Source organism: Bubalus bubalis, chromosome 14 (assembly GCF_019923935.1).
Source record: "Bubalus bubalis isolate 160015118507 breed Murrah chromosome 14, NDDB_SH_1, whole genome shotgun sequence".
In the NCBI taxonomy this organism is placed as follows: Eukaryota; Metazoa; Chordata; class Mammalia; order Artiodactyla; family Bovidae; genus Bubalus; species Bubalus bubalis.
Window position 1 is genome coordinate 47153777 of NC_059170.1, and position 21835 is coordinate 47175611.

Below are 21835 nucleotides of genomic sequence, written 5' to 3' on the forward strand. Positions count from 1 at the left end.
GCTGTAGAAAAGGACTGTTAACTTGAAACCAATTTTTCCTAATACTTGTAAGCTATTCATGTACTCCTAAGTATTTTTATATACATTGTCATAAAAATACTTCACTCAGAAGCTCTAGGTAGTTCCCAACATACAGATACATCAAAGCCTATGCACAGAAACTTTCCTACTGGATATTAAAGGCAAAGAAAATTTGACGCACAGTTTGTTTTCTTTAAAAAAATGTCTTTGAATTGGCTCTTTGCTTATGGGTAAGACTGGCAAGACTATCTAGCTGCTATTTGTCAGCTCCTTTCCTGTGTAGCTGGTGCCTCTATTTACTATATAAGTGCCAAGTAAATAAAACATTAAACAGAATTATGAATATCACTGATTGTTCATACACTATATATTTTGTTTGAAAAGTGTTACTTGCTCAGTTGTGTCCAACTCTTTCAGACTCCATGGACTGTAGCCTACCAGGCTCCTCTGTCCATGGAATTTTCCAGGCAAGATACTGGAGTGGGTAGCCATTCCCTTCTCCAGGGGCTCTTCTGACTCAGGAATTGAACTGGGGTCTCCTACACTGCAGGCAGATTCTTTACTATCTGAGCCACCAGAGTCCCTCCCTAAAAACATATGTTTTGTTTAATCCAATTCAAATTATGGAACAATTACTTAGTTAACTGAGTATATATTATATTCTTTGATTTAGAAGGAATCTATTTTCACACAACTTTTCTGTAGGACAAACCATGATAACCCACCCACAGTCGTGACGCAACAAGTGGGTAGTTTTGTGTGTTCAAACACCCCTTCTAGTAAAACCTTCATATTACTTAAGTTTCTTTCCAGCATACGCTGACTTAACTTGGACTATCGCACAAAGTTGATCAACAGTACCTTCACGGCGCCGTTCTCGTGCATGGTAACGCAGTTGTCGGCATCTTCCGAGAGCTGGTACAAGGCTTGGGCTGTTGCTCTGTGCACGTTGGTGTCATTTGATTTCAGGTACCGCACTAAGGGAGCCACTGCCTTGTGCTCGCCAAAGGCCACTCTGTTTCTGCCCCACATACAGCAACGTGAAATCGTTTCTGCTAGGTGACACCTCAGTTTGTCGTTATTCTGCACAAGGAAAACGAACTGTGGTATGTGCATCGTAATGACCCTGTGATGTTTATGCTCTAGATGAGGGGTCCTCAAAACTGAACAACAACAAACCTCTAGGCTCTAATGCCTGATGATCTGAGGTGAAGCCGATAATAGAAATAAAGTGTACAATAAATGCCAATGTGCTTAAAAGTCAAAGTGTTAGTTGCTCAGTCCTGCCTCACTGTTTGCAACCCAGTGGACTGTAGCCCACCAGGTCCTGTGTCCATGGAATTTTCCAGACAAGAATACTGGAGTGGGTAGCCATTCCCTTCTCCAGGAGATCTTCCCAATCCAGGGATTAAACCTGGGTCTCTTGCGTTGCAGGCAGGTTCATTACCATCTGAGCTACCAGGGAAGCCCTTGAATCATCCTGAAAGCATCCCCAACCCCCACTCCTGGTCCATGGAAAAACTGTCTTCCACAAGACCAGTCCCTGGTGCCAAAAAGGTTGGGAACCAGTCTTAAATGTTAACTACCCACTGGCTACACAGTTGGTGTCTTGATGGAAACTAGTATTTTGGTGGGTTTTCGATGGATCAAAGTTCTTTTTATGAACTGAATGGAATACATGCAGGCAAAGGTGATCAGGTATCAGGCATTAGTTATTTGCTCAAGGCTCAATCTCTTTCTGAATAAGTCTACTCACAACACAGAGCTACAGATCAGCAAGTGGTCAAACAATAAAAAATAATTAAGGAATATTGGACATTCTTAAGGGACCCTATCAGAGAACTTGGATAAGCGGATTCATTCTACTTCTTCACTCTAGGGATACCTTGGTTCCTAAGAGGGAGAAGACAATGCAGTAAACGAGGTCAGTCCCCCATTTTCCTTCCTGATTGTGTGTGTGAGTCGCTCAGTCGTGTCTGAGTCTTTGCGACCCCATGGACTGCAGCCCGCCAGGCTTCTCTGTCCATGGGATTCTCCAGGCAAGAATACTGGAGTCGATTGCCATTCCCTTCTCCAGAGAATCTTCTTGACCCAGGGATCGAACCCTGGTCTCCTGCATTGCAGGCAGACTCTTTACCCTTTGAGCTACAGGGAAGTCCTTCTGTATTGTTTATGTAGACTATATCCTTCTTTTTGGATGTAATTACCTCATACAGTTATAATACAACTGAATAATGCTCTAATTTTCTGTTTGCTAATTACACTGTTTTCTTGATTTAGGACTTGGGGGTCCTTAACTGGAACTGGCAGATATTCTTAGGAATTCAGTATTAGACTGGCCCAAAAGTCTTCTACATCAAACAGGCTTCCAATCACTGAATTTCTGCTTTATGACTTTTCTGCCAAGTAGCAGACCAAGCCATGCTCAAATAGCTATGGTCATGGTGAAGTCATTATCTCTGAAGGCTGCTTGTTCTATCTGGTACAGCTCTGGATAAAGAATACAGTGATTGCCAAAATCTTCTAGCTCAAGATACAGGCTTGCTAAGCTTAGAAAGGAGCATTTAAGTTCTAAAGTTGGCATGAATAATCATCTTAAGGATCATAATAATGATGATGGTGATATGATAGTTAACACTCCTATAGTAACATTTATATTTGCCACCACTTTACTTGCCAATGATAAGTGAAAAATAGCCTCTATTTTTACAAAGATTCTGCATATTAACATTTTACAGTTTGAAATATACTTTCACCGTTATTTGTCTCAGAGAAATTAAATGAAATTAAATGAATTTACTAAATCTCATACCTCATAAGTGATGGATATTAAACTTGAATCCAGGTCTCTGGATTTTGAGCTCATTGTTTTTGCTACTACTTATGACAATATGCATTTTGAAATAAAAAGATACATTACTTACTGTATTTGCTAGCTTGGACAGTAAAGGAACAACTCCATGATCTGTGATAACAGCTAAATTTTCTTGATCTTTTGCTATATTGGTAATAACAGCACATACACTGGCCAACACTTCTTTATTATCTGATTTCAGTAAATTGACAACAAGTTCCAAACCACCAACGAAGGAACGAACCATTTCTCCAGCATCCTAGATAACAATAAAAATAAAGATGATATCAAAAATAAACCCATATTTAGCATTTTTTAATTTTTTTTCCTTTCTTTTTTTAAATTTTATTTTTAAACTTTACAAAATTGTATTAGTTATGCCAAATATCATAATGAATCCGCCACAGGTATACATGGCTGTGAGTTGTACCTTTGGTATGAAAAAATTCAGTTTATTAATATGTTATATAATTTTTATGTATGTATGTATGTATATATAACACATGCTTCCCTGGTGACTCAATGGTAAAGAATCCACCTGCCAATGCAGGAGATGCAGTTTCAATACCTGGGTTGGGAAGATCCCCTGGAGAAGAAAATGACAACCCATTTCAGTATTCTTGCCTGGGAAATCCCACCAACAGAGGAGTCTGGTGGGTTACAGTCTATGGGGTCACAAAGGATCATACACGACTGAGCAACTAAACAACAATACACAGCACATACACAGACACAGCTCAGTTTCAACAAATGCAGACTGAACAACTATTACATGAGTCAGTGTGATAACTACTGGGGATACAGAAGTTAACAAAATCCAACTGAGTCTTAATTAACAAAACACAATTGAGCAAGGCGAAGACAATGGGAAGAAGAGACAGGAATGTACAGCTGAAAAGAGGGGAAGAGTTCATTTCCTTCAGGACCAGGTCAAAACAACATTCACGTATTCTCCCAATCTCCTGTCTTACTTCCCAGTCTGTTATTGTTGCTGTTAGTCACTGAGTCGTGTCTGACTCTTTTACAATCCCATGGACTGTAGCCCGCCAGGCTCCTCTGACCATGGGATTTCGCAGGCAAGAATACTGGAGTGGGTTGTCACTTCCTTCTCCAAGAGATATTCCCAACCCAGGAATTGAACCTGTGTCTCTTGCATTGCAGGCAGATTCTTTACCACTGAGCCACCTGGGAAGCTCTACTTCCCATTAGACTCTTCTGCATAAACAATGCTCCAGACTAGGATTATTGCTGTTCCCTAAAGTACCAAGTTATTTTCTTTACCTGGAGTTTAGCCCTACCCAACTACAAACTCCTGCTCCGTTCTGAAAATCTGACGTCTTTTAATAGCAGCTTAAATAACAGCTCCTCCATGAAGTTCCCCACCCATCCAACCGGCCTTCCCTTCTTAGTGTGGTCACTCCCTCCCCTCCACATTCTTGTAGTTTTCTCCAAAAATCCATTTCCTCATCTTCTTCTGTTTGCCAAGTCCTGGTTTTGCTTGATTGTCTAATTCTCTGACAAGTATTAGGAAAGACCGCCTCTGACCTGGAGCTTCCACCTGTCCTGGAAGTCTCCTGCCCCTTGCCAACACTTTGCTTAGGGGCAGCCTACATATGGCCCAATTATGGCACATGCGTTCTGGATGATAAATCAGAAGTCTTCTGGAAGAGTTTTCCTATTTATAACAACACTGAGAACGGTAGAACAGGAGGAGGACAAGAGCCTGGTCCTTGGAGACACTGCTGAGATACTGAATCAACTAATGCTAAAGTCTGATCTGGCTATTTAGAACCAAAGGAATCTATCGCCATTTTTTCCATCATATTGTAATGATTTTCTTATGGGTCCTTTCCCCGTTAATACGTGAGTTCTTCAAGAACAGTCACCAAGTGAGTCAGAAAGAGAAAATCAAATATTGTATATTAACACATATATGTGGAATCTAGAAAGGTGCTATAGATGATCGTATTTGCAAAGCAGAAATAAAGACACAGAGAGCATATGGATACCAATGGGGAAGGGGAGGTGGGATGGACTGGGAGATTGGGACTGACAAATAGACACTTTTGATATTATGTATAAAATAGGTAACTAATGAGAACCTACTGTATAGCACAGGGAACTGGACTCAGTGCTCTGTGGTGACCTAAATGGGAAGGAAACCCAAAAGGGAGGGGATATATGTATCTGCGTAGCTGATTCTCTTTGCTGTACAATAGAAATAAAAATCAAATAATAAAATGTAATACAAATTAAATAAAATTTTATTTTATTAAATTAAATATTCAATATAAGTTTTTTTAGAGAGACACCTGGTCTTTGACTCTCACTTGGGCTATCTCTGTCACTCAGAGGACTTTCAATAAATGTTTGTTGAATTAAAAAAAAATAAAAGGAATAAGGGGACTATAACTTTTAAGATACTTCACCACACTCACAAACACTAAAAAGAAGAGTATGCTAGCTTGGTAAGACAGAGTGTAAATGAACTGGCCTGCCAGTCTAGTGACTTCCTGGTTCTCTGAGAGCAGTTATCATGGAGCCTGGGAGCCGCAGCACTGGGGCAGCCCCAGGACAAATAGCAAAAGTGGCCACACCTGCCTCTGATCCGGGACCTCCCTGAGGTGTGTGGTGCGAGATCCACAGCACCGGTGTCAGCAAGGTCATGGGTGCGGCTCACCAGGGTCTCACAACAGTTCATGTTGATAATCTGTGCTACACTCGAGGCTACAGGCCCCTCCAGAGTTTGTTTTGAAGGTGAGCTTTCTTTTTTTTTTTTTTTCGTTTTTAGGTTCAAAGATTTTAGACACATGACTTCTTGCCTCACATAGTTTCTATGGAAAGGGAGACAGTATACTTGAGGATGGAAAAAGTAATTCCTCTGCCAAAACTGTCTTTCACTAATGCTGAGCGACTGGGCAAATTCACTACATTTTCCACCTTCTCACATATCTTAAAAACTAGTCTTTGCCAGTTTTGCCGCTGGTACAATATTGGTTATAGATAATTCAACTTTTTAATGGAAAAATCTTTAATAATGATGATGATAATGATGATATTAATAATAGTAGTACAATAACAAGAGCCTTTTTTTTTTTTTTTTTTGCAATTTATAGAAGACTTCCGCATACTTTATCTCTTCTGCCTAGGGAACCATGGCGCCCTCATCTTACGGACAGGCAGTCTGAAGGTTCATGCACAGTGAGTGACAAAGCTAAAAAAGCAGATCTCTCGATTTCTCATTTAGTATCTTTTCACGACACAACTGTGTGCGTGGACTTGGAAGTATCAGTAGTTGAAGTTGTCACATTAAAGTTAGTTTATAAACAGTCAGAAGAAGCCTCCCAATTTAGAGAATTAATAATTCCAAAAGGGATGAAGCTATTTGCCAGTGACATTTCCTAAGACAAAAACCATAATTAAAAAGAGAATATGAAACACCTTCATGCTGCTATGAGCTTGAATGGTTGAATAAGTAGGGAAAGGGGTCAAGTTCAAATTAAACAAAATTAAGTATTTAATGTTAAATGTTTTTGGTTAAAATTCAACTAATAGGAAAACATTAATGCAGATTATTATTTACAGACTAATGAATAAAACAGAAAACTGGCTGTTTGGCACACAGCAAGTAAACTAATAGGCTTGAAATCCCCTCTTTTGCCTCCAGCAAAAAGAACCGGCAGCCTTCTGATGAGGTGAGATACATACAAGGCAACTTTAAAGCACATGCAAGGCAAGTGTGACGTGACTTAAGACAAAAATCTTTGACCAGAAGGGCTATAAAAACACTACACTACTCTGGCCATATAGAGACTATACAATGCATAACATTTGAAACAGATTTTAAAATAGCACCCTGCATATAAAAAAAATTTCAAATATGCTACATTCACATTAGAATAGCACGTCAGAGAAACTAAAACTGAACACGCAAATCTTGTCCTAAAGGTAAATTCAATAAATTTCTTTTCAAATTCTAAATATACCTCTGCATACTCAAGAACAGTTCGTTTGTGGGCTCTATCATAATAAGGTCCTTGTTCTGTTGCTAGTAAACAAGTCCCACAGCTTAAATATACACACACATACATATACATACATACACACACACATATACATACATACACACACACACACACATATATACATGATTTGGAGTTACCTGACACTTTCAAATATAGTTCTTCAAAACTGGAAAGTAGAACCTCAATTATTATTCCTTTCCTTCTGAACTGAAGGAAAAATAAATTGACTTTCGGTAAAATAAATAATGCAGTGGCTCAGTCTAGATCTATGTAGCAGAAACTGTATTAAACTTTGAAGGTGGCTTTATCCAATTAATTTACACAAGACAAATTTTTTCTAAAGTTAATGGTTCTGATTTTTCTCTATTAGCCGAATTTAAGATAATTTTTAAAAATATCACAGTCAGCTGTGATTTTTTTCCATTTTACTACGCCTGGTGTTGATTCTACTTTAGATGCAATTCTATTAATGAGAAAGTCTAAATTGTGAGGCACCCTTGTGAATCAGCCTGCAATACGGGAGACCTGGGTACCATCCCTGGGTTGGGAAGATCCCCTGGAGAAGGGAATGGCAACCCACTGCAGCATTTTTGCCTGGAGAATTCCATGGAGAGAGGAACCTGGCAAGGAGTTGTACACAATTGAGCAACTAACACTTTCACTTTCACTATTGTATATTCAGAGGCTTATAGAGGCAATTAAAGGACATTTTTAACCGATGACATATTTTAAAGAAGTTTATAAGTACAAGATGCTAAATAATATAAGACATATTATCATCTAGTAGCTATTATATGTAAATCAACTGTGCATGTATAAGCTTATATATATTTTAATTTTAAAATACATATATTTAGAATTTTTCCCACTTGTAATCAGTAACCCACAGATTAAGATGTGTAAAACACTTTCTGGTTAAGATCTAATCAGTGAATTGTATAGGTCAGGCTAAGAATAATACTTGAAACCATAAACTTAAAAAAAAAAATTAACTGTATGAAATACTACACTCTTAAAAAAAGTCTCTAATTTATGAAGAAGTTCTTCTCCAACAGTTTACTTGTTGGGTCTGTTACATTATATTTTCCTGTTGAACAAATTGGGTTATGAAGTTTGCCTCATCTGCCATATTCACCTGACCTCTTGACAACCAATTACACTTGAAGCACCTTGACAACTTTTTGCAGGGTAAACGCTCCACAGTCAGCAGGAGGCAGAGGTCGTCAAATCCTAAAGAGTGGATTTTTATGCTACAGGAATAAGCAAACTTATTTCTCGTTGGCAAAAAGGTGTTGCCTGGAATGGTTCCTATTTTGATTAATAAAGATGTGCTTGAACCTAGTTATAATGATTGAAAATTCATGGTCCAAAACCACCATTAGGTTTGCACCAACCTAACACCTGCAATGAATCCTCGTGCTCAGGAGTGTTCTAACATCTGAAACTGGCTTTCTGGTCTTCCTCCTCTTCTGTGTTCCTGTAACTGAGTTTTGTAGTAAGTGGTTTTCATTGGTCTTCCCTCTCATTTATCAGCTTCTCTGAGAACACACCTCGAATTTAGCAGACGTGGTCTGACTGGAGCAGAACTTGGCAGACTTCTCACCTCCAAGAGCTCCACTCAGTGCTTCTGCTGTGGCGGCTACTTCAGCAGGTACAATGAATTCATGTTAAGCTCTGCAATTCAGCCAAAACCCCTACATCTTTTACAAGTGAGTTACTGTATAGCTAACACTCTCCTATCCTGCATTTGTGAGGATTCTAGCTGCTTTTTATTGTATAAATTGGGTTGGATGATTTTTCACGTAAAAGACATAAGCTTTTGATTAAATTTCACATGGTAAAATTTATCTATTTCTGTTTAATACTGTCCTTTGAGAAACCAAGTAAGCTACCTAGGATATTTAGAGGTAAATAATTTATCCAAGCATTCTCATCTTAAATAAAAATTCCTTAAGAAGGTAAAAATACAGTTGTTAAGCAGTAGTTCTTAAACTTTGTGGCACATTAGCATCACCTGGGAGACCTTTTAATGTTCCATCAGCTCAAGTTGGGCCAAGTGAATCAAAGCATGTGGGAGTGGGAGCCAGCGCCCATAAGGTCTTTAGGTGACAATGCCAATGTGCATCGAAGTTTGGGAAGCCCTGGTTTAAGACTTTAAGTCACATAGTGAGAACAGCTGGGAGCATAGCTTGGTTTCATTACTATTGGCTGTATTGCTTTGAGCTGCTACCCAACTTCTCTAAGTTTCCATTTCCTCATCAGTAATTAAACAACAAACTTGTAAATAACCACTGAGTTAAAGAAGAAATAACTATTTCCTAAAGAAGAACATAGAAAAACAGTAGAGAAAAATCAATGAAACCAAGAGTTGGATTCTCAAAAAGATCAACAAAACTGACAAATCCTTAGCTAGATTAAGGAAGGGGGAAAAAAAAAGACTCCAAATCCAAAATGAAAGAAGGTACAAGACAATTTAGAGAAATAAAAAGGATTGTAACAGAATGCTATCAACAATTGTATGTCAACAAATTGGATAACCTAGAAGAAATGGATAAATTTCTAGAAACACATTGTAGGGAAATAACAATCAGCCAAAATGGCGGTGGTCAGGCTCTCTCATCACATGTTCTCTCTCTCTCGTCCCACATTGTTTACAAAGTCTGTAAACAGTGACTTTGCATGGTATGATGCAACAGCTGATATCATTTATAGCAGAGCGCACGTGCATCATGCCTACATAAGCACCACGTGAAAAGCCTTTGCAGCCCACTGCAGAAGCGTCAACCATTAGTGAATAAAGCATTTTGGCCTTGCAGCTGCGAATAAATACTGTCTACAGTACCTACGGCTCCTCATAGGGACTTTTTCCAGCTTTCCATTTTCTTCCAGCTTCCCTGCTTGTCTACCCTGGGTTTAGCAAACAATGAGACACACATAACCTACACCAACTGAACCATAAAGAAATAGAAAATATGAATAGATTTATAACTAGTTAGGAAATTGAATCAGTAATTAAAAACCTTATACAAAAGCCCCAGGACCGGATAGTTTCACTTGCAAATTCTACAGAACATTTAAATAAGAATTACCAGCAATCGTCAAACTCCTCCAAAGAATTGAAGAGGAGGTACCCCTCCCAAAGGCAGTGTATGAGGCCAGCATTACTTTGACACCAAAACCAGATAAAGACAATATAAAAAAGGAGAACTACACTCCTCAATAAAACACTAGCAAACCAAATTCAGTAGGATTATACCCCATGACAAAGTAGAATTTATACCTAGAAAGTATGAGTAATTCAGGGCTTCCCAGGTGGTACTAGTGGTAAAAAAAAAACCCTTCTGCCAGTGCAGGAGATGTAACAGACACTGGTGTGATCCCTGTGTTGGGAAGAGCCCCTGGAGGAGGGCACGGCGACCCACTCCAGTATTCTTGCCTGGAGAATCCCATGGACAGAGAAGCCTGGCAGGGTACAATCCATAGGGTCGCAAAGAGTTGACACAATTGAAGGGACTTAGTGTGCATGCATGGGTGATTCAACATAAGAAAATCAATATACTGTCCTACATTAACAGAATAAAGGTCAAACCCATAAGAGCATGTCAGTTGATGCAGAAAAAGTATTTGACAAAACTTAATGTCCTCATATGATTTTTTTTTTAAGTTCAACAAACTAGGAATAGAAGAAAATGATCTCAACATAATACAGGCCAAGTAGGAAAAACCCACAGCTGAGATCATACTCAATGGTGAAAGACTGAAAGTGTCTCTCCAAGATCAGGAACAAGTGTGCCTGCTTTCAGGGTATACAGCCAATATTTTATAGTAACTATAAATGGCATCTAACTTTTAAAATTAGTGAATCATTGTGTTGTACACCTGAAGCTTATATCATATTGTAAACAACCATATTTCAATTTAGAAAAATTAAAAATACTATGTGCCCAGAGAAATGGAGGAACACAACATTGCATCAGAAACTGGGGTCCTAGTCAATTTCCACGTCTGTGAACTGTGACAGCAGAGTTTCTGATGGTGGTCAAGTACAGGGTGTGTTCCTAGGAGTTCTTGGCTGAGCGGGAGATAATGATTTAACTTAATGGATGACATTTTTCATTTAACAAAGTAACTGGTAGCTGATAAGCTGTTGTTCAGTCGCTAAAGTCATGCCCACCTCTTTATGACCCCATGGGACTGCAGCATGTCAGGCCTCCCTGGCTTTTACCATCTCCCAGAGTTTGCTCAAACTCATATCCATTGAGTCAGTGATGCCATCCAACCATCTCATCCTCTATCGCCCCCTTCTCCTCCTGCCCTCAATCTTTCCCAGCATCAGAGTATTTTCCAATGAATCAGCTCTTCACATCAGGTGGCCAAAGTATTGGAGCTTCAGCATCAGTCCTTCCAATGAATATTCAGGGTTGATTTCCTTAGGATTGACTGGTTTGATCTCCTTGCTGTCCAAGGGACTTTCAAGAGTCTTCTTCAGCACCATAGTTTGAAAGTATCAATTCTTCAATGCTCAGCCTTCTTTATGTCATCTGTACATGACTACTGGAAAAACCATAGTTTTGACTATACATACTTTTGCCAGCAAAGTGATGTCTCTGCTTTTTAATATGCCTTCTAGGTTTGTCATAGCTTTTCTTCCAAGGAGTCTTTTAACTTCATGGCTGCAGAAACTCTGCACAGTAATTTTGGAGCCCAAGAAAATAAAATATGTCACTGTTTCCACTTTTGCCCCATCTATTTGCCATGAAGTGATGGGACAGATAAACTGTACTTTCAAATAAAATGGTTAAATGGGGATGTCCCTGGTGGTCCAGAGGCTAAGTCTCCATGCTTCCAAAGCAGGGGGCATCCTAAATTAGCAATCTCATTGCAGCCCTCTTCAGAACAGGGGCTGAGAAGCCTGGAATGGGAAGCAGTCGCAGGGCAGGAGGGGAATTCAAAGCAACACATCTGCCCCATGGATAGTGGTCCTTTCAGCTGGGATCTGAAGACAAGCTTAATCACATCCTCACTTGTTGGGGCCCTTTAAGTCCCAAGCTGAAAATCGGGCACACAGAAAAAATATCTGTAATACAGTTCACTTTAGTTTATAGGATTCTAAAAACCGTGGACTAGATAAGGAGCATACTTGGAACTGTTTGACTTGAAAATAACCCTAGATAGGTGGGCCACCAAACACGGATTTTGTTTTAAACAGCTTTTCAGTGTTTTAAGAACCTGTGCAGCTTCTTTGGCACATGGTGGACAGCTATACATTCTTTGGCAAATGTGAGCTCCTTAAGCCGTGTCTGTGGCAGTCGTCTCAGTGTGAAATTACAGCTCTATGTACTTCTTGTCCAGGTTCTCTCTGGCTTCCTCATTGGACATGGCTCATTGGGCAGCTGAAGTTAAACAGAGGGTGATGTCAGATTCCTGCCCAGTTTCATCAGCTGTGTTCTGTCACACCTGTAGTCAGGAAGCTAAAACTTCCCAAGCTTGTATTCTAATCTCTCAGAAATTAACTTTTTCTCCTTTCTTTTGGGGAATAGCTCTCAAACATCTTCTAATTGGCTTCTGTTTGGGGCAGATCCTGAGGCCACTGGTTTTGAAGTTACTAGAGATTTTTTTCCCCTCTGAGATAAAAATTCACAACCAAATATTATTTTCTAAACAAGCAGCAAAATTGGGTTTAAGAAGGTTACAAGGCCAAGTGATCACATAGATACATTACTGATTTGGTAGACAGGTTGAGTTTTCTTCCTAGTGCGACAGCTGTTTTAATTATAGAGAGTATTTATTTCAAAATAAGATACCTGTTTCCCATCTCATTCACAAGGAAGTGGTGACTGCAAATTAATATGAATTATGTGAATCATTTCTTATAAAAAGGCCAATAGAGCCTGGTGGGCTACAGTCCATGGGATTGCACAGAGTCGGACATGACTGAGTGACTAACACTTTCTACTTTTTATTAATAAAAACTTTTAAAAGGAAAAGGAACAGAATTAAGAAAATTAAGTACTATCTTACATCATTCACAAAAAGAAAATATTAAAAAAGGCAGTCATAGTTTAAAAAAGAAACATGCTCTTATCAATGCTGGAAAAATGCTTGAGGTAAGTGGTGTAACATAATTATACATTCTTTATGTGAATTCTGTAATTTTTTCATTATCTCATTGTTCACAGAGCACAAATTTGAGTTGATTTTCTGCTGCATGAAATTTTGGTTCTTAAGAACAAAGAATTTAATACACGGATCTTTGCCAGATTCAGCTTTTGCATTCTTTACATCACAAGTTCATAATGCTGAACACCTGTTCAACCACTGTTTTTCTCCAAAGTGTGTTTGATCATTCAGCTGGAAAGGGACAGCTTTTCACTTCCATTTACAAATATCTCGCACTTTTTACAAAACAGCTCTTCATCTGCAGCCAGACTTGCAGCTCATGAATTTTACTAAATAACATCACTGCAGAGGTCACATCTTGCAATCTCTGTCCTTTTTAGTAATCTTAACAGGGAAACAACAACAAACTTTCCTTAAGTCTTAAATAAATCCTTTTAAATAAAACTACTTAGAAAAATATGCAGTGAATTTTTATGCTTAGTTCACTTTTAGTTCAGCCTCTGTTCTTTAGATCTTGACAGACTGAAGAAAGTTGAGCAGCTTTTAAACTGAAGATGCTCATTTCCTATCTTAAATACTCTTTAAAGTTTAAGACCATAAAACAGACTTACATTTCACACCCTGATTTTTCAAACATATAAGGTACGGACAGATCATTATTAGGCTGGTAAAACATTTATCTTTCACTTAGTACATTTTTTAATCACCAATTACTGATCAAAAACTATAATATATAGGCTTCCTCCAGAATGAAGGAATATTTGAAGCTTCTAGCTGAGACACTGGCCTCCTGGGAAAAATGTCAATATTTTGTACTACAAAAACCCCACATTCCATTTGTTAATACATCTAATTACAACATAATACAATGCAAGTCCAGCGGCAGCTTACGTGGTGACTCTTAATTTGTCACAATTATCCCACGATTCATTACTGAACTACTCTGTTGCCTCACTCATTCACTGATAGGGAGCTTTAAATATTTCCCTGCAAGAAGAGAGGCAGTCCATTCACTACATGTAATTTTCACATCTCATTTTCTTAACAGATCTGAAAATGTGTTCTCATGGATATGCTGTTAACAGTATAAAAAATGGGTAACATCTGTCTTCAACAGCTGACATCTCACCACATCGACTCCACATGGACACGTACATAGTGTGCTCAGCTTTTACGACGCCTGACAGATGTTCAGGGACCCTGAAGTAGAAATGACCTGTCTGAAGACATGCCTTCTACTTTCTTCCCACTGGGGCTGCCCTTGGCTATAACTGACAATAGCTGGTTTCTGCCGCATTGATGTCAGTGCCATTAATCTAGACAAAGAAGTTATTTATTTCAAAATGATGCCAACTCCTATGATTCATAAGTTAATAATTCTAAAGTGACTTGCAAAAGTATCTTATGTGAAAAATGTGGAAATGGTTTCTTACCAAATAAAAGGAAATTTTTCCTAGAAAGCTGAGTCATAAACTTACCTGAAACAAGGAGGCATGAGGAGGAGGGGGAAGGAAGAATGGGCCAAAATATTTGGCAGGACCTTGTCTGATTCTGTTATTTCACTGTGAGCAGGATGCCCGTCATGTTCAAAGTGTTTCCTGCCTCTATTCTCCCACAGGACTTACTCTTATTTGAAAAAATTTAAATTCACCTCCAAATAATAGAATATACAAAATACTACTTGAAGATTCTAAATTGAACATCAGATCAGATCAGATCAGTCGCTCAGTCGTGTCCAACTCTTTGCGACCCCATGAATCGCAGCACACCAGGCCTCCCTGTCCATCACCAACTCCCGGAGTTCACCCAGACTCACGTCCATCGAGTCAGTGATGCCATCCAGACATCTCATCCTCTGCCGTCCCCTTCTCCTCCTGCCCCCAATCCCTCCCACCATCAGAGTCTTTTCCAATGAGTCAACTCTGCGCATGACGTGGCCAAAGTACTGGAGTTTCAGCTTTAGCATCATTCCTTCCAAAGAAATCCCGGGGCTGATCTCCTTCAGAATGGACTGGTTGGATCTCCTTGCAATCCAAGGGACTCTCAAGAGTCTTCTCCAACACCACAGTTCAAAACCATCAATTCTTCGGTGCTCAGCCTTCTTCACAGTCCAACTCTCACATCCATACATGACCACAGGAAAAACCATAGCCTTGACTAGATGAACCTTTGTTGGCAAAGTAATGTCTGCTTTTGAATATGCTATCTAGGTTGGTCATAACTTTCCTTCCAAGGAGTAAGTGTCTTTTAATTTCATGGCTGCAGTCACCACCTGTAGTGATTTTGGAGTCCAGAAAAATAAAGTCTGACACTGTTTCCACTGTTTCCCCATCTATTTCCCATGAAGTGATGGGACCGGATGCCATGATCTTTGTTTTCTGAATGTTGAGCTTTAAGCCAACTTTTTCACTCTCCACTTTCACTTTCATCAAGAGGCTTTTTAGTTCCTCTTCACTTTCTGCCAAATTGAACATAGCTAAGTGGATTAACCTAGAGAAGGGAATGGCTACCCACTCCAGTATTCTTGCTTGGCGAATTCCATGGACAGAGAAGCCTGGCTGGCTATAGTCCATGTGGTCTTTGGTGGGAGTGGAGGGCAGTGGAAGGCAGAAGAGGTTCAGGAGGAATGGAGCTCTCTATGGAGGCTTGGGTCTAGACTGGTCCTTTGGGCCAAGGGTTTAAACACAGACAAGATGGGTTGTTTTTAAAGTTTGAATGTGGTTAAGTTTAGGTTGTTAGCAAAGAAGACTGGTTGGGTATTCAGGACAGAAATCCTGGACAAGAATAATGAATATGAAAACACTAGAAAAGCTTTTAAAGCCAATTACAGATAAGTAGGCAAATTTAGAGTTGAAACCCATAGGAATAAAGGATGTAATTAACATGTAATAACAACATTAATAGAAATGTTATCCATAAAAATGGTACCTCACCAATGATAATATTAAATTCCTATTTTCAATGATGATTCAGAGTTAACCAGTATCTCTAACAAGCTTCTCCAGGAAAAGGAAAGACCTTTAGTATGTTTTTACGTATTACCTTCCACTACCTAACATGTTTTTTAATCATTTGATAGTTTAGATGCAGACTTTTACTGTGACAATACCATCTTTTATTTTAGTGGCTTTTATTTTATGCCATTACTTTTAAAGAAATTCTTTCTCAATAATTTGATAAAAATTGAAAGCCCTATTATAATACAAATTCTTATTTAGCATAAAGTCTAATGATTTATTTGTTCATTATTATTTCTATAACTCATGTTATTTTCTTTCTTATAATCTTCTGTTTTGCTGGAAAACATTCTAAAGTAAATTTTTTTTTCAGAGAAGACTCATGGAGAAGAACTTTCCTGAATCCGAACATTTCTAAAAGAACAATGTCTTTATTCCATCCTTTCCCTACACTCACTCAGGTGCTAGTTTTGCAGGATATAGAATTCCAGGATAAAAAATGCTTTCCTTTAAAGACAGAAAAACTTTTGTTCCATTTTCCTTAGAATTCACTGTGAATGATGTTAAGTCTAATACTGGTGTGATTCTTGTTCTTATATAACTTTTTCCTTTCCTTTAATTTCTGGAAATGCCAAATTTGAATTTGTGTCTAGGTACAGATAAATTCATTTTCCCTACTTGGCACTAAATGGATCTTTCAATCTGGAGACTAGAGTCTTTCTTCAACTCTTCAGCTTATAGAAACCACCTCCCCCTTTTATAAATGACTGTTTATTCCTTTTGCTTTCCTTTTGTGTGCTTGCAATTCCTATTTTATTTTTACACTTACTTTACATTTTTAGTAGTTTACTAGACTTTATCATCCAGATTAATTACTGAGTCACATCCCAGTACCACACATAATGTAGTATTTGTCTCTTGTATTAAATTTATTGTTTCCCAAATATATTTTTAATTTCCAAAAGACCTTTCTTAATCTATGAATACTTTTTATTTAGCCATTTTGGGCTTAGCAGCATCCCTTGGGTCATTCTAAGGATATTAATTTTAAAGATTTAATTCTGTCTTCTGTTCCTCTGAAGTTAGTTCTGCTTATCAGTCTTGGCTTGTCTCTAAAACCAATTAGCTTTTCTTAAAGATAATTAGGATCATTAAAGATATGAAAGATTGTTTAAGGACGATTAAGATCTTTCTTAAAGAATATCCATAAAGAAATCCTTCAAAGATGTGTAGCAACCTTTCTTCAATAGGCTTCTTTTTTGCTCCCTAAATAATATCATTTATATTTTTAAAAAATTTTTGGACCTTATATAGTAGGATTATATTGTATCTCTGCTTCTGAAACTTGCTTTTATTTTGGTCAGGATGTTCATGACATATACTGATATCGATGCCGACATTGCTGAAGTGCATTCATTTTTTTTTGCTGCCCTGGCTGACATATGACCGTGCTGTCATCTTGTCATTCATTTCCCTATAGGCTGACATTTGAGGTGTTTTTATTTTTCCCTCTTTTGTTGTTATAAAAAAACAGTCCATTAACCAGTTTGTAATAAGTCTTTTCTAAGTATTAGTATATATCACAATTCACTTTTTACAATTACTTCTAGTCACAAATTTTAGGAAGATAGAGGCATGTTAAATTTATTACAGGAAGTAAGTGCTTTCTGTAAAAATACTCGACAGAGAGAAATCTCTAGACTTTACATCTAGTCTTTATTAACAGATAAGAAAAGTGCAATGCATGACATTATGTGACTTTTTCAAGGTAACAAAGAACTTAGTGATTTTTCATAGTAGTCAATCAGGCAGTAAGTAAGATAGAGGTTATCTTGGGCTTCTGAAAGTAGCAGTAATGTAATTTTTCTTTTCACCCAAGAGGTAAGAACAGTGTACTTTCCTTCCCCTTGATGTACCCGCGGTATTTGTTTCAATCCCACCAGCCAGGTAGGACATGGTAAGCTCGGCCATCTTAGCCCAGTTTCATGTGACATCTAAAAACTGACCAGGAAAAGGTATTGCTCAAAAATTATTTTGGCACAAAAGTTCAGTATTCTTTTTCGCAGGTAAAAATCTGACCATAAAGAAGTGAAAAGCAGCTGGTGACCTGTGGTAACGTCATTCACCATGGTATTGAGATTCTAGGATGGACTGACTAGCGGTCTCTTCTTACCTTTGCATTCTGGATGCAGGGACAGAGGGCCCAAGCTGCACTGGCCTTCACGTCCGGGTGAGGATTTTTTAGCAGGGACCACAACAAACGAACTCCATCTAAGCGATCAATTATCCTATCGTGAAACAAACAATTAAAAACCCAGAGGTATATACTGTAATTAGTACATGAAAATAAAATTTAAATGGCCTATCCACACAGTTCTAATTATTTTTTTCTCCTTTTGACATTTTGCTTAGCTATTTTTTTTTTCCAAAACTTTAACAACAGCAGGGACTTAACATGCTGTTGATTTGTCAGTTCTCTGATTTCAGTTTTACACTCGTGATGCAGAAAGCAAGCTCTATAATAATTATGATTCTCATAAACTAAAAATCAAGCCATGTAATTTTTTAATTAGCTGTATACAGTCTGTTGCCTGAATGCAAAAATACTGGTTTCTTTCATATAGTAACATCTAAATACTTTCCAAGACAAATATTTACGCCTCAAAACTGTGCAGTTACCTTTTTTATTTGGTCTGTGTTTAATTGACTTACCGTACGGCATGACATATTTTAAACTCCTCCAGTCCTAATCTAGCACTAGGAATTAAAATCATTACGCCACACTGCCTCCTTTGTTGGGCAGCAATAACACGTAACTTGTTTTCCATGTGCTTGCTTCCCAGAGAGACTAACATTGCAGACTGTGTTATAATTACTTAAACACACTGTAATCAAAATATCTTCTTGACTAGCTGAAAAATGAATTATCATCAGAGTCATCTCCACACCATCTGTCTTCTGTTTATACATCAATCAGTCCAGGGAGCATAACCTCGCATTAAGGTCTGTTGAGTACTCACAGTTGAGAAGAAGGCCAAACAAAACTTAATATCCTTTACAAACATGGCTTTGTTCAGAAAGATACACTAAACTATGAGCAGATGGAAAAAGATAAAGAATATCAAAATTCCTTTGACTTTAAACCTTGAGTTAAATACATGTAGTACTTAGCCACAGATAGAATAAATACTCCTAGCTTAGTGCTATTCAATTTTTTTCTTGAAAATTGACTAAAAATAATACTACATTACTTTATTATCTGAGTTTGCCAGGAAAAAAAAAAAGTATTATTCAAAAGGTTCCAAGTTGGATATAAGTTTTCCATAACCTTAAAAAAATTGGAAGTGCAAATAGCTTATAGTAAAATATAAACTATCTCTTTAAAAGATGATCTTTAATGAGAAAAAGTACATTGAGAAAGTGTTTTAACCCCATGTTTAACTAAATAATTTTCTAAAACTAAAGCTCTCTGTCACTATCTTGCTAAGGGAAATTAAAGTTTTTATTTCTCAGTTTACAGGAAGTATAAAGAAAGATGGTGAATACACTGTACTTCACAATGAAGGATTTACTTTACCAACTTAAAAAAGCTTACTGTTTTACACATGCCACTGAAAACATAATTAATGGAGATCCCTGGGTCTCTATGTATTTTTTTTCACGTGTGATTTCCCAAAGAACAATAGTGAATGATAATCTGTCCTACTCTCTCACCAATGTAGTCAGTACTAATATTTGCATTAGGAATATTCAGCCATACAATGCAGGACATAGCTTGTCATTAGAGTGGAAGTCATTAGGATGGCACACATTTTCAGTTATAAAGAGGGATAATTCAACTTTGGATCCCTACCCCAGGCAAAATTTCACAATTAACAATAAAAATTCACTGTTCATTCTAAAACCAGATATACTGTCTTTAACTGTCATCCCAAACCCTAGACAATTCCTCAGCTGCTTAGTTACAATGGATGAGGACTGTGACCTCATTACAGATGACTTAAAAGATAGCATGGTACAGAGTAATTACCTGAGATGAGGAAAACATTAAAAAAAAAAAATTGCAAACAGAGGAACTAACAAAGTCAAGGGCAGCAAACTTCAGAGTTTAATCTTGTTCCTCCATTTCCCTCATCCTCTGGATTGAGTCACACTGTGGATTTGCTTCACAGTAAGTCAAGCATCTCCCCTACTTCTCTCTCTCCCTGCCAGCACCCTAACTGTAGTCTCTGTTACCTCATATGGAGATAACTACAGCAGTAACTTGGTTTTGTGTCTTCAGTTTCTCTCAATTCCAATCCATCCTATAAATCCCTATAGGATGGAAATGAATCCTGCTGAAAGAGTATTTTAGAGCTTCTGCAGTATCTCCTTGCAAGCAAGGCCCCAGGGATATTCATTCTGTCCATCACACCAGCCAACACATTCAATTACTGCTTGGTGAACAGTTCACAACTGAGAGATCACTCCTAGGGGACAGTCTCGGATGGCTTCCCACTGCCTGCATGGTATTTACACCCCGGTCTTGAACTCAGTATTTAACATTTCCAATGAGCGGGTTTATTCCTCCCAATTCCCTATATTCAGGTGTTTGCCCATAAAACTCTGTGGCCACCTACTAAACACTAAGTGCTGAGCATACAGAAGTAACAGATACACTCAATTCTGGTTGCTCAGGGTAGTTAAATTGTATAAAGTCACAGAAAGCAGTGAATTTGTAAATACCAAATCATTGCTCTCTGGGGAATATGAAGTTTTGTTCCTAAGAGCCTCTGGTGAGAATACTTTCATTAACTGATCAACATATAATCTTGTTTTATGTGTATTTCTGTTTAAAGACACTTTTCTTAATAATTCTTTTTTGATTCATTAACACTGAACCCACGAGCAATCCAGCACACACATTTTTCTCTGTAAGGCACATGGCAGTCTTCTTGTACTTTGGCATTAGGCTTAGGGGCCATTTCAAACAGGAAGATCACCAGCTCAAAGCACAAAAATGCAAAACATGTGGCACTAAATACTATGAAGAGGACACATTTACAAAAGGAGAGCGGAAACAAGAAGGCAGAGTATGGCCGTGTTCAACTCCAGCTGGAAACACATGCATGGAATAAATGCAAAAGTGCTATAAGGATTAATTAGGGGGATCACAAATACGTTTCTGCAAGATATGAATACAAGAAGAGTGAAGTGAAGTCGCTCAGTCATGTCTGACTCTTCGCGACCCCACGGACTGCAGCCTCCCAGGCTCTTCTGTCCATGGGATTTTCCAGGCAAGAGTACTGGAGTGGGTTGCCATTGTCTTCTCCAAGAATACAAGAATAAAGGCTCTGCAAATAAAAGGGATTTTCACTGTCCTTCAGGAAACTGCAGTCTAGTGAAGGTGATAAAGAGACCACTGCAATCTATTCTGGTAAATGCTATAGGACAGTGGTCCCCAACCTTTTGGCACCAGGGACTGGTTTCGTGGAAGACAATTTTTCCATGGACCAGGCGTTGAGGGGATGGTTTCAGGGTAATTCAAGCACATGACATTTATTGTGCGCTTTATTTCTATTATTATTACATCAGCTCCAACTCAGATCACCAGGCATCTCAGATCCCAGAGATTGGGGACCCCTGCTAAGAGATGTGGGCATCAGGTTCCACGTGAACACAGAGGGGAGACACTGGTTAACTCACAAGTCACAGAGATTCTCCCAGCTCTAAACCTTTTCCCACACCACCTCCATCTTTCGCTGTGACAATGCATATTTTAAGGTCTACAATAAAATCTCTCCTCAAATCCTCTGGCTGCTTCCTCCTCTGAGAGCCTTTTGAGTTTTGCTGCCCTCGTTTCTGGCTCTCATCATATA

The 21835-nt window shown here is 38.3% G+C and overlaps 1 protein-coding gene across 2 annotated transcripts in view; it reads right to left on the reverse strand.

The window, feature by feature from the left end:
* The window catches only part of ODAD2 (outer dynein arm docking complex subunit 2), a 162150-nt gene that overhangs the window by 42333 nt on the left and 97982 nt on the right, over positions 1–21835 (reverse strand). For both annotated transcript variants that reach the window (XM_006041652.3, XM_006041651.4), the window contains exons 17-19: positions 18151–18265; positions 2946–3134; positions 883–1104 (exon numbers count right to left, since the gene is read on the reverse strand). In XM_006041652.3, the coding sequence (XP_006041714.2) occupies positions 883–1104; positions 2946–3134; positions 18151–18265 (526 nt within the window). The remainder of the gene's footprint in view (positions 1–882; positions 1105–2945; positions 3135–18150; positions 18266–21835) is intronic.